At 33.7% G+C, this 13,849-nt stretch overlaps 2 protein-coding genes across 2 annotated transcripts; one reads left to right on the forward strand and one right to left on the reverse strand.

Annotated features, from left to right (window-relative positions):
* Positions 1 to 369: 369 nt before the first annotated feature.
* Positions 370 to 5,709, reverse strand: LOC113514670 (vacuolar protein sorting-associated protein 29). The gene is made up of 4 exons (XM_026898768.3): positions 5,519 to 5,709; positions 5,174 to 5,365; positions 3,716 to 3,951; positions 370 to 2,785 (listed from the first exon to the last, which is right to left on the reverse strand). Exons 1-4 carry the CDS (start codon positions 5,519 to 5,521, stop codon positions 2,665 to 2,667), a joined length of 552 nt encoding a protein of 183 aa, XP_026754569.1. The 5' UTR covers positions 5,522 to 5,709; the 3' UTR covers positions 370 to 2,664.
* A 794-nt stretch (positions 5,710 to 6,503) lies between these two features.
* Positions 6,504 to 9,839, forward strand: LOC113514669 (egalitarian protein homolog). The gene has a single exon (XM_026898767.3). It carries the CDS (start codon positions 6,623 to 6,625, stop codon positions 9,188 to 9,190), a length of 2,568 nt encoding a protein of 855 aa, XP_026754568.1. The 5' UTR covers positions 6,504 to 6,622; the 3' UTR covers positions 9,191 to 9,839.
* Positions 9,840 to 13,849: the final 4,010 nt, after the last annotated feature.

Genomic DNA, 13,849 nt, shown 5'->3' on the forward strand with positions numbered 1-13,849 from the left:
GAAAAGGATTGTTAGCAATGGAGTTTGACAGCCCTATTGCTAGCAATATGCCTTATTAGGTCGACCTCCACGTGGTTCCCCCTGGAAACCATCGTGAACAATTCTTGTTGAATTTGTCACGATGGGCTAACTGACCTGCTTTATCCTCACCTATCATCCTTCACTGGTGCCCCGCCGGTGTATACCGATAGCGCGGGTGCGGTTACTATTCCATTATCATCCATTTAAAAAAAAAAGTCTATGCGTATGATAATGAAATAACGGTACACGGAGACATAACAGCATAGACGTCAGGTAGAGCAATGTATATATCAAAGGCGTACTTGCAATGGGCATCACTTCAAGTTTTAATAAAGAAAAATACATACATTATTTACATAAAATTTAATTAATGTAAAATTATAACAATCAATAAATAGGACAGTCTCTATAATTAAAAAAAAAAAAGAAAAAAAATGGGAATCCAGACCCTCTAGACAAGCGATAATCGAATATGTATATCGATAGATACGTTTTCGTTGGTGCATGCATGACATTTCAATTTCAATTTCATATAGCAAGACTTCTGATGTTGCTGCCTCGTTCTATCTCATAAATACGTTCGTTCGATCCGCTTGCCATTAGTTAGTGATGTGCCGAATTATGCCGATTAAAACATCTAAATGCTTGAATCGACCTAACTTATAGGTACTAGGGTACTCGAATACTCAATATAAAGAAATCGGATACACGGTACGCGAGTATAGGAATCGATTAGTTGTGGTTTTCAAATAATAATAATAAATAAATATTATTATTATTTTTCCTTCTTATTTAGAAAAAGTTTGATCCCTTTTGTCATTTAAACAACGTTAAAAATAAGCTTAAATATTCAAAATAAACTTATTCGAGCTTATTTAAGATTCTTTTTAACGAAAACCAAGATATCAAACGCCCGATTCGGCACATCATTCTAGAATCAGGGTTGGAATAGGTCCCATAGAACAAAATATACCTGTCCTATCATTTATAATATACAAGTTTACCGTTTGTAGTATACAAAAGGAAACCCCGTCACAATATTTATGAAACAGAACAACTTTCTTCAAACCGAAACAAAATAATGTATACTTTTTATTTCGTTTTATTTTCTGTTTTTTTTTCGGTTTTGATTTTTTGCGTGCTTTTGTTTTATTTTATTGTTTCCCTCTAGGGAGACTTCATTACCAATATATTAATTTAGATTTATTGTATATTTTGGAATGTAGTTTTAAAAAGCCAAACTGAACAGCTGATTAAGCTGGAATTCAGATTGGCATTAAATATAAATCATTTCAAACACGCGTTCAGTTCATTTATATACATACATTTCATTTTAAGTATGTCAAGAATGAAAGTTGTTTAATTTCATAAATATGATTGCTGGGGTTTATCCTTTTATACCCAATTCGTTACAGGCTCCATACACGGTCAAGCAGCGTGAGCCAAGCAGGTATGTATTGCCACTTGGAAAATAAACTGTGTAGTTTTTCTGTTCTAGAAGCAGCAATACAAATATATACTACTCATCTCAAACCACATGATGAACTATTGTATTGTCTAATAATCAAACAGGATCAATTATTAATCGATTGAGACCACAAATAATCTTTCTCCATCTACTTTCTCTCTGTACTTAACAATTATTTCGTCATAGTCGTAGAATACTGACGGATCCTTTATATGTAATATTTGTCAGATCCGTCAGTATTCTACGACTATAACGATTTATGCCAGATTGTCTGTAAGAGATTGCTTTTAGCGATAAGGCCTTTTGTATATGCACATTCTGTATAAATACTCCTTGTATACATCTCTATTTTGCGCAATAAAGAGAAATTATTATTACTATAGTAATAATAAATTAGTTGATTTAATAATAATGACGTTACTATTCAAGACTTAGATATGATAGTAAAATACAATTGATTATTAACAATTAATGGAATATATTCTTTTTTTTAAAACTTTTGTATATTTTTAACAATATTTACCTATTTGATTTATTATTATTTAGAATTATAATTGATATATAGCAAGCACTGAAAAGTTACTATTGATTAATCACCGATATTATTTGAAACTAGCTATTAATGGCGAAATATGAGGACTTATACTTATTGTAACATCGATACACTTACCATGTTTGTTGTAAATAAATAAATAAATGTAAATGATAGTATTGCTAGAATCATTATCATCATCAATTTATTAACTGGGTAAAACTTCAGATGCATGCTATCGATTCAATACATATTATTGGGGGGAAAGGGATTGTTAGTAATGGAGCTTGAGAATCCTATTGCTAGTAATATACCCAACCAGGTCGACCTCTTCGTGTTTCTCCCTGGAAACTATCATGGTTAATTCCTGATGAATTCATCATGATGGGCTAACTGGCCTGTTTACATTCTCATCTATCACCCTTCACTAGTGCTCCGCCAGCGTATCCCGTTAGCGCAGGCAGGGTTACCATATCATTTTCACCCATCATAAAAAAAACATATTATTAAATAAACTATTCGAAAGATTATTGTACGTGAATACAATCGATTTTTTGTTATAAGATTATCAGACAATACATGTTTATGGACCTCTTTACATTTGTTACAATAGTGTTAATCCTTATAATAAATGCCATATAATTTATTGTGCCTTCTTAAACTCGATCCTTTCGACCTTGACCTCGTCTCCCAGTAGTTTGTACACATATGTCACTACTGTCGAACTCTGAATGTCCATTAAAACGAAAGATGGCGTTGCTGTCCTGTAAACGTAGAACATCATTATTAATATTATGTGAGAGTGAATTTGTTTATTACCACTGAATTTTTTATCTGCCCAACAAATTGTAATGAACTTTGGCATATTGATATGGAGAAGAAACTAGACTACCCTTTATATCACTGAAAATAATACTTGCCACTCACTTAGACAAAGTTGCAGGTAATAATAAATAAATATTAATCAATTATTGTAGCCATTATAACGCTTAATAATAAAAACATATAATATATATACTACCAGAGGGAGACTTTGTACAAAAGTCGATTGCTTGGGTACCTCTGTCCCATTCGTGTTTCTATCGTGACCTCAGTCCTCAGGAATGGCAACGTATGGGGAGTATTATGGGCGAAACAGTATACTCTGTTATGTCCATGGTACTGCTCATGTCTATAGTTGGTGGTTACCACTTTCCATCAGGTGGACCATCAACTTGTTTACCATTCTAAGTTGTATAAAAAAAAACTAGTATAACATACTCATTTTTTTTCAATATTATAATTATAAAAATGTATATGTTTGTTTATTAATTAACTGGATAATATTTATTCTTATGATATGACTAAAACATGGTGCTATAATTGTTTTATATGTCCATTGCAAGAAGACTTATTAAAATGAGTTCAATATTAGTAAAAATACTAAGATACACACAAAATTACCACCAAGTTTGAGAACCTCTTTTTTAAAATTGGTTTTAAAATAGGCAGTATATTATAAGACACTGATGCCCTGTCGAGATTTTCCAAAGAGACTACAGCATGAAGTTCTTTAAAATAGGGTAGAGGTTTCTTCTGGATCAGCAATGAGAAAATAATGCCCCTGTATTGCAGGCATTCATAAACAGTGGTAATTGCTAACCATCAGGTGGGCCTGACATTTGCCATTAACAATGCCATAAAAAAAGACATACCTGTACAATGGGCTGTAGGCACCGGTCGCTGATCCTGGATTAATATAGAACTTATTTTCATGTTCGTAAGCTTCAAAACGGTGTGTGTGTCCTGATATCAATATATCCACGTCAAGTTGCCGCTGTACTAGTGCTAGGGACTCTTCATCGCCCCATGGTACCACCTGGTGGCCGTGGATCAGACCAATTCGAAACTGGCCAACTGTAATAACTTTTTGTTCTGGATATGTTGAGTTCTGAAAATTAAAATAATTTAAACTATTTTATTATTTCTACAAAAAAATCAAATATTAATCTACATTCCATACTAATTTCCTAAACATTGAAGGATATGCCAGCAAATGCTGTTGATTAAAAAAAGATTAATCATAATATTACTGAGAAAATAATAATCCTATTATTTTTTGTATTTTTTTTATGCAACTTAGAATGGCAAACAAGCCGCTCACCTACAGACATGAGCAGTACCATGGACATAACAGAGTATACTGTTTTGCCCAGGATACCTCCCTAATGTTGTCATTCCTGAGGAATCGAATGTTATTCCCACAAATTGTATTGACACAAATTCATTATTTATATAATTAAATGTTTGAAAAATGCAATAGCTGAGTTTCTTGTCTATTCTTGTTGGCTGAAATTGTATTCCAAATGGGAGGTAAAGAAAAATTACTATTAAAAAATGCTTAAATCTAAGTTTACTTGAATAAAAATATTTCTTATTATATTATTGTTATAATTTCATAAGTTTATTAAGATGGAAGGATAGATGTATGGCAAAAACTACTAAACAGATTTGAATAACATTTTATACACAGGTAGGTTATATCTCAATTTAGCATATAGAAAACTTTATGTACTGATTCACACAGGCCATGAGTTACAGCTAGTAATTATATACAGATTGCTACCATTTTCACTTTGTGATAATTGAAGCTAACATTTTTCTATGCAGATAAGAAACTGCTTATAAAATAAATTACATTTGTCATAATGCAATATTTACAATGTGGGTATCCACAAAACAATGTAAAAACACAAAACGGGAACAAAGTCTCCTTCTGGTAATACCCAGTAATTTCACTTTAATTTGATAATTTAACAATTATAAAGACGAAGGATAAATTGGGAATGGATAAATAAGTACTTATCCTTACAGATTGTAGATAATAGACATATGTGAGATAATGTGAAAGATGATATGCCTAAAGGGAAACATTTTGATCCATAGCGATATAAGGGTAAGTAAATGATGATATATATACTGCTATTTTTATTCTACATCAATCAATACTGGCTTGGATGGCTTTGCAAGGTGAGAGGACTAAATAAAACAGAGATACCATATCCAATTACTTTACACAAAAGAAAATGGGTATATTAATAGATATGAGAAAAAGTTAGTAAGACGTGCGAGAAAAACGACTTATAAAAAAAAAGTAAATAGAGACAACTAACCTCATCAAAATCGCCTCGTACGACATGCACATCACTAGCTAAGGTTTTTAAGTAGTCATACGACTCCTTAGTGCATAAATTACCGGTACATAGTATGTGCTGAATCCTTCCAGGCAATAATAGCTTCTTGAACTTAGGCGGCAGGCTACTACACCGATGTGGAATGTGTAAATCGCCTAGGACGAGTACCAACTGAAATATGCATTTCGCTTCCTTAGACTCATCGTTTGATTAAAAAATAATTCTTAAATATATATAAAAATAATTTTAATTTGGAACGAAATAAACTATTTTACTATGAGAAAAGGGCGTAAACACGGTCGTGACTGTAATTAATTTACTCACCATTGTGATTGTATTATTGCAACGATTAAGAATTTAAAAAGGAGAAATTATAAATTTACAGTAAATGTTGTTATCAACTGATACCGTAAATTCATTTATGCTTCTATTCGTAATTTCAAAAACGACAATTACAATTAATTTAATGTAAAATGTATATAAGCCAAGCAAAAGAAATCAAGCAAAAATGTCAATGTCACTGTCAGTCACATTTTAAAAAAAATTTTAGAGCCCAATTTGTCAATGTCAGCAGATAGTGTTATTTTAATTTCCTACTTATCAAACTATTTCTCTTCCATACCTGTAAAATTATCTACATATTACATATACAAGTATTCTAATACATGTATTAATACTCACTTATCTTTATTCTCATATTAAGAACATGACAGAATTTTAATAACATACCTATCTAACCACAGAGGAAGTAATCACTGCGTTCTATATCTAATCTAGATAATTTTATTAATATATGAAATGCATTTGTATATTATCCTCGTATTTTAAAGAATATATATGTTTTTTTATTTAAAAATACTACATTCCCTTTTTGGTAATATTTGGAATAGTAAAATGCGTAAAACGAAACATGGGAAATTAAAAAATATGTTTGAATAATTTATGATTTTATATTGCCATTTAAACATCATTCCTCTATAAAATTGTTAAAATATATTAATTGATGTTTTATTTTTCAGTTGAGTACAATATTTATAATAAAATTAATAATTTAATTTACTACACTATAAGTTAGGAATATATTCTTTAATGTATATTTTACAACTCTCTTTTATAAAATATGTAAAAGTACAATATTTAACCTAACTTCATATATCGATATCAAAATTACGTAATTTAATTTAATGTAATAAACAAATATAATGTCAAATTGCATATCTATTTTAATCTATTTCTGTGACAGCTAAAATATGATATTATTTCAGGTAATTTAATAGTATAATTATGGTAACACTTTACTATACTTTTTCTTCTATTCTCTTTGGTTGTGGTCCGTAAAGAAAAGAAAAATTTCATGGTGTTGTGGGTGACACATATACGTAGGAAAAAATAGTGTAAGATAATCACATTGGCACCAACTGCAGGGAAATGGAATCAATGGAATATGAGCTTGCCAGAAACCTCACTCTGTTGTTTTTCGTGGAACGCCTGCTCGACAAAGGCGAGCCGCGTACGTTGCACGATCTTTCCTGCCAGTTTGGTGCCAAGGGGTTCACTAAGGAGATGCGGCAGATCGCTGGCGGGTCGCAGTCGGGACTGAAGAAGTTCCTGGCCCAGTACCCGGCGTTGTTCAACATAGACGGGGACTATGTTGATATCAACACATTCCAGAAGCATCAAAGTGGGGCTGGCGCATCGTCCAATAACGACTATATCGAGGAGGCGAAGGAATACTTCGCGAGCAAGATGGTGCAATATGGCGAAGGTACAGAGGTGCCAATCAAGAGTCTTCTCGGGCACCGCAGCCAGGCATCGCCGCAGGTGCGCCATATTTCGGGACAGCGCATCAAGGAGTTCAAAGAGTTCCTCATGAAGCATCCCGACACATTCCAAATCACCGAAGACAACGTCGTTCTAGTCAGTGAGAACCACAGGAGAGGTAACACACATAGTAATTCTGAGCAGTTTCACAATTTACCTGTTGCCAATATAAATACAGATACTGCCCAACAGTTGTTAGACTATGTCGCTCAATGTATAGAGGCCAAGGGACCTGTAATGGTCGATCAACTGTTTCATTTAATTGTATCACGCTTCCCACAAGAATACTGGTATCAGATGTTCAAGTCTCCAGCTGACTTAAGCGCTTTTCTAAAGCTATTTTCTGATAGCTTCCATGTCCAATCAAATCTTGTCACATTAATTAGTAAACCAAAAATTCCAGTAATGTATCTAAATGCAAAATCCAAAGCAAAGACTGATGCACCAAAGCCTGTGGTTGATGAGAAACCTGCATCACCAGCTCCGCCTATTGTAGTGAGCCCTACACCTTCAGATGGTCATAAAAGCCCAGCCAATAGAATACTCAGTCCTGTAGAATCTCCCCGTGGTCCTCAAGCAAATATAGCAAATCAAACGCTTAAGCAGAGGATTAATTCTATTGTCATTAAAAACTTAGCAGAGAACATGGTTAGAGATAGAGTGAACAATCACTTGAACGCTCGCAGTTCAGAAGAAATGAATGGCACACCAAGCCTACGCAACAATCTAATGGGAGATGCATGGCGCCAAAAAGTTCTTCAGTGCACAACTGTCATAGCTAATGTTAGAGAGTGTTCTACACTAATTGATAGTATTATGAATCCAAAACGAAATTCAAAGAATATTGTTTCCTTTGACTGTGAAGGAATAAATCTTGGCTTGAAAGGAATTCTGACTCTGTGTCAAATTGCTACCATGAATGGTGAAGTGTACATATTAGACATCATGGCTTGTCCTGGTATGGTTATAGAAGGCAAAATCAAGGACTTATTAGAGAGTGAAAATGTAGTTAAAATCATACATGACTGTAGAAATGACTCAGTTAATTTACATAATCAATTTGAGATCACTTTAAAGAATGTTTTTGATACTCAAGCTGCTCATGCTGTGTTGCAATTACAGCAGCAAGGTGTACCTGTTTATAAAGTTAAAAATCTGAGTCTCAATGCCATGTGTGAATTATATAATGCTCCGATGAACCCGATGAAGGAGCAGTTGAAAAATGTATATCGCAGAGACCAGCGTTATTGGGCACGGAGGCCATTAACAAAGGATATGATTATTTATGCAGCTTCAGATGTTCTTTCCTTAGTCAATCCTGCAATATATGCATATATGTCGAGCAATATTAAGCCAGATAATCAACAGTTATTTGAGGAATTAAGTAATGAACAAGTATTTATGCATATTCAACCAACAGAGGTGAAATTACGTAAGAGACAAAGAAAAATCAATACAGAAGTGGGAGAACTAAAACAAAAATTGGCAGAAACAACTAAAAATATAGTCTTAAGTAACAGAGAAATAAGATTGTTGAGATATTTGGAACTTACAGAGGAAGAAAAAGAAAAACTAAAAGGTTGTCACAAAATATCTAAAAAATTAGAAAAATTGGAGGCAATAGGGCAAGACAAAGATTCAGATTCTGATGATGATGAGAGAGAAAATGAGATGGCCAGTTTAGAATCTAATCCTTCAGATCCAATTTCGTCTCCACACTCAACACAACCTCCAAGCCTCACTGAGTCAATGCAGATGATGGATGAAATATTGTCAGACACTAACATGGATAAAGTTGAAAAAATAAATCGTCTTGAAGCAATTCTATCTGCTGTGGCGCCGCTCAGTGGAGAATTGGAGGACAAATTCTCACAAACTATGGAACAAACACTGCCATTGCTCAAAAACAAAGATTGGTCCAATCTCAGTCAAATTTTGAACATGGGTGATGCTGACAGAAAGAATTGTAGTTGCAGATGCCATAATACCAATTTTGAAGATGTTAAGTGCAATGATCTCAATGAAACCAAGAAGTCGGAGGTTGGATCACAGACCCTCAGTACAGGGGATATAGTGATTACAAGGATCCATTTCAGGGAAGAGGATAAAGCAAACGAAAGGGTCCTGGACGCGACCCCCGCTAGTAAAAGGGTCGGGATAAACAACATGTCTTGATGATGCTCAGGTTTATAATACTTCCATTTTTCTGAGTGCCACAGTTTAGTTTCGGGACTCTTGCTGTACGTGATTATTTCTTTGTGCTAGTTTTAAGTAAAAAAAAAAAATTTAAACCCCTGTTGTAATTAATACAACGCATGATCTAGTTGTCAGGGGTGCTACAGCAGCGAGATTGCTCGAGAATCGAGCATAATTAATTATGCTGTGAGGTCGTGCATCGCCGGTGTGGAATACGCCCACGTTATATGTTCATTTGAGCGGAGATGAGCGTATACACTCGAATAAATACAACAGTAATTCGCATAATACAACGGCTACTTAATTCCATTCGTCTGGAATGTACAGTACGCGCTGTTACATATTTTAATTTAATTAAATTATTACGTTGGCTATTGCCTGTTAAGTATTCAACTTAATGTGATAGATTTCAAGGCCTTTTTTCTCGATCTTGTATGAATTGTAAATAGGTACATAAGATAAAATCCGATTAGCGTGCATAATCCTCACATCTCGAATCGCTATAACGACGGTCGAGTGTTTTCTGATGTAATTGATAAAAATTTGTATATACCTATCTACCATTTACTAAAAATATTCACTATATCTAAGTGTCTCTGGCAGCCTAGTCGTAGCTGCTTTTTTTTTTTATAAAAATGGCAATAATAGACGTATACATACAATAAAGTTTTATTGTAACATATTTATTATTAATTATCGTATAGATGTACTCTTAGTATTAAATAATGTTTTTAAAAACAATATTAAAAATGGTATGGGTTTAGAATTATTGATGGAAGTTTTATATTGTAGGTAGCGGCAAATGGTGCTTGAATAGATTCGTTTCGATCGTTCGTAATGTGAATCGTTCGCATTATATTAGTCAGGTATTTGCAGTGAATTTTGTGTAATTGTATGACTGGAGGTTTGACTAATTTTTCCTTTAGAGATTTTGTGCCTTCAAGTCATATCCGACGAATGCCTTAATTGAAATGTGAATCAGTAGATACTTTTTATACGTATTTGTAGCATATTCACGGGGATTAGATACGATCAATATTATTTATGGGTCACACTGCATATCTTGTTTCGTATGGTCGTAGCGAGACATTTTTATAGAAATTAGATGGAACAATTTACATTTTATAACGTGACACATTGTCAATTATTTATTAAGAAAGCGTTTGTTATATGTCAAAATTGTTCACATAGTTTAATTTCTTTACAATTTTTAATCTTACTACTTTGTTAATAGCTTCATATAGATATTACTTCTAAGCCTGTTAAAAACATTCAAATAGTTTATTATTATGTTGTTAAAACAGTACGAAATGTTTAAACTAAGTGATATTATGCTTATTGCTTATCTCGTAGAAAGCGGCTGCTTTGATTTTATTATTCCATGTATTATTCATCAGTATTGAATCCAAACCACTAGTAAATGCATGAAACAAATTGCATTTACATTAGTACCTACTTACACTTAAATGCAGTACTGTTCTTTTTTAAAAAAAATCTAAAATCAAATATTACTATCGCCTGAGATTATGATAGTTATCATAATAAAATGTTTGGTTGTTTATATTTTTTGTCTATGATATTTATTTTAAATTATTTCTTTTTTTTTATTGTCTAGCATGCCTATATTTTGTGCCTTAATCACTGCACAATTTAAAAGTAAGTTTTTACATACATTTTTGTATCGTGAGACGACATAAGTTTTTCAGTGCCACTATATTTTTTTTTTCTAATTAGATATTGTTAAGGAAGCATTTTTGTTAGTCAGTATAAGGCATAATAACCACTTTGTTATTTATGTACATTTTTCTAACAGATGTTTAGAAGTTTATTTACTTGTCTAATTACCAGAGTCTGCTTGCGACAAAGTCTAACTTGTAATGTGGCAAATATTAGTTTACTAATTTGCGCATTGTTTATGTTTATTTTAAATAAAAAGTTGTAATAAAATAATTGTTTTATTTGTTCATTGTATAAATAATAACAAATCCAATAGGGTCACAATTTAAGATTTTGTTCAAACTCCCTTCCCACATACAAGAGAGCCCCTAAATTACCTCTTTCAAGAAAAGGTTAAAGTTACATTTTCTTTCGTTCGAGTCATAATCCTAATTTTTCATTTTTATAATTGAACTGTCAAACCTTAAAATCATTGAACTAAATTTCTATTGTAGGTAGTATATTCATTTATTTTAACATCCATTGTATAAGTAGGTAGATATTATGTTTATTTATAGTATATGTATTTATGTAATATTTTATTAAGTATATATTTTTTATATTTTATCTTAATATTTTATTTAACTGTATATTTGTTTATGTACACTAAATATTAATAGTTGTGGCGCTTCAGCTATCCGCTAACAACATGTTTTCTAACTGCATTGGGTTGACTGGAAGAGATGTCTCTCAGAGATAAGTCCACCGTTGCTCACAATATTTATAAATGCATTAATAATGTAATTTACAAGTGCAATAAAAAATATATAAAAATTATGAAAATCCTACAGCAAAATAAAATTAACAAAATTAGCTCGGAGACGTCGATATCGCAGAAAATACCTAATTACGCACAAAAAGTGGCTAATGAATCTTCACTGTTAGATAATCTAGTTATTAAAAATTTACTGAAATTCTTACTTAGGTATTACTAATTTATTTATTTATTTATTCATTAGTACAAATATGTGTACATGGCGGACTTAATGCTAAAAGCATTCTCTCCCAGTCAACTAATGTATAATTAACTAAATAAACTAACTGTACCGTAAAGATGGGGTATAATGTAACCTCTATAGTTCGGGGGTAAAGAGATTGTTAAAAGTAGGGTCTAATAGTCCTATTGCTAGCAATATACACCACGTGGGCAGACTACACGCGCACTTACCCCTTCATTTTCGCCTATTAAAAAAATCTTTATAGGTTATAGTAACCGCTACCATCGGGTCGGGGTAAAAGGAATTATTAATAATGGGGTCAAATAGCCCCATTACTAGCAATACACCCTATCAGGTCGACCTCCACGTGGTTCCCCCTGGAAACCACTGCGTTTAATTCTAGTTGAATCCATCAGGATAGACTAACTGACCCGTTTTCATCCTCATCTGTCATCTCTCACTGGTACCCCGCCAGTGTATACTGATAGCGCAGGCGGAGTTACCATACCATTTATAAAACCATCAGGTGGACCGTATGCATATAATTCACAAAAAGAGATATCTCGACAAGGATTAAGTAAATAAAGAAACAAAAAATAAAAAATGTGAAAGTGCCTAAGTCGGTGTGATGGAGGCACTTGGCGTACTAATTAAGATTTTATATGTAAATATTAGAATGAAAATATGGTCTAAACTTGCGCAATGAGTCTGTATCACAAATTCAATGTCGCCTTGCATACCAATGTCACATACTAGTTACCGTCAACCTACCCACGATTTTTTTTTTATGGGTGATAATGGAATGGTAACCCTACCCGCGCTATTGGTATACACCGGCGGGGCACCAGTGAAGGATGATAGGTGAAGATGAAGCAGGTCAGTTAGCCCATCGTGACGAATTCAACAAGAATTGTTCACGATGGTTTCCAGAGGGAGCCACGTGGAGGTCGACCTGATAGGGCATATTGCTAGCAATGGGGCTGTCAAACTCCATTGCTAACAACCCCTTTCCCCCCAACCTACCCACGATTATTAAGTATATAATTGTAATAATTTGGAGGTACATAATGTATAAGATATACACTGACGGGATACCAATGAAAGGTGATTGTTGAGAATAAAAAGGCAGGTCAGTTAGCCCATCGTGACGAATTCAACGACAAATAAGTCACGATAGTTTCCAGGGGAAACCGCATCGTGATAGATATTTCAATGATAAATTAACAATCCCTTCCACCCCGTTTTTTAATGATGATAATGGAATGGCACCAGTAAGGAATGAATGATGAGGACAAAAAGGCAGATCAGTTCGGCCATTGTGACGAATTTAACGACAAATTAGTCACGATAGTTTCCAGGGGGAACCGCGTGGAGGTCTACCTGATACGGTATATTGTTAGCAATGGAAACTAACCTCCTCATTACTAACAATCCCTTCCCCCCAATGGTTGTGGGTTAGTCTGGATGTTTTATAAATAATAATGTAGACCTATTGAGAAAGGATTGTTAAAAATGGTGACTAAGGGCTCTATTGCTAGGAAAATACCAAACCAGGTCGACCCCCCCGTGATCTCCCCTGAACACAATCGTGCTAAATTCCAAATGTATCTATCATGATGGACTAACTAAAACTGCCTTTTTTCATTCTCACCTATCATCCCTAATCGGTGATCGGTGTCCCGCCAGCGTATACTGTTAGCGTAGATGGGGTTACCATTCCATTATCATACATTAAAACAATACAGACATATAGGGGGGAAAGGGATTGTTAGTAATGGAGACTGAGAATCCCATTGCTAGCAATATACCCAACCAGGTCGACCTCCTCGTGGTTCCCCCTGGAAACTATCATGGTTAATTCCTAATGAATTCATCATGATGGGCTAACTGGCCTGTTTTCATTCTCATCGATCACCCTTCACTGGTGCTCCGCCAGCGTATTCCGTTAGCGCAGGCGGGGTTACCATACCATTTTCACCCACCA

This window comes from Galleria mellonella, unplaced genomic scaffold, assembly GCF_026898425.1.
Source record: "Galleria mellonella isolate WM207_F2 unplaced genomic scaffold, CSIRO_AGI_GalMel_v1 utg312, whole genome shotgun sequence".
Taxonomy (NCBI): Eukaryota; Metazoa; Arthropoda; class Insecta; order Lepidoptera; family Pyralidae; genus Galleria; species Galleria mellonella.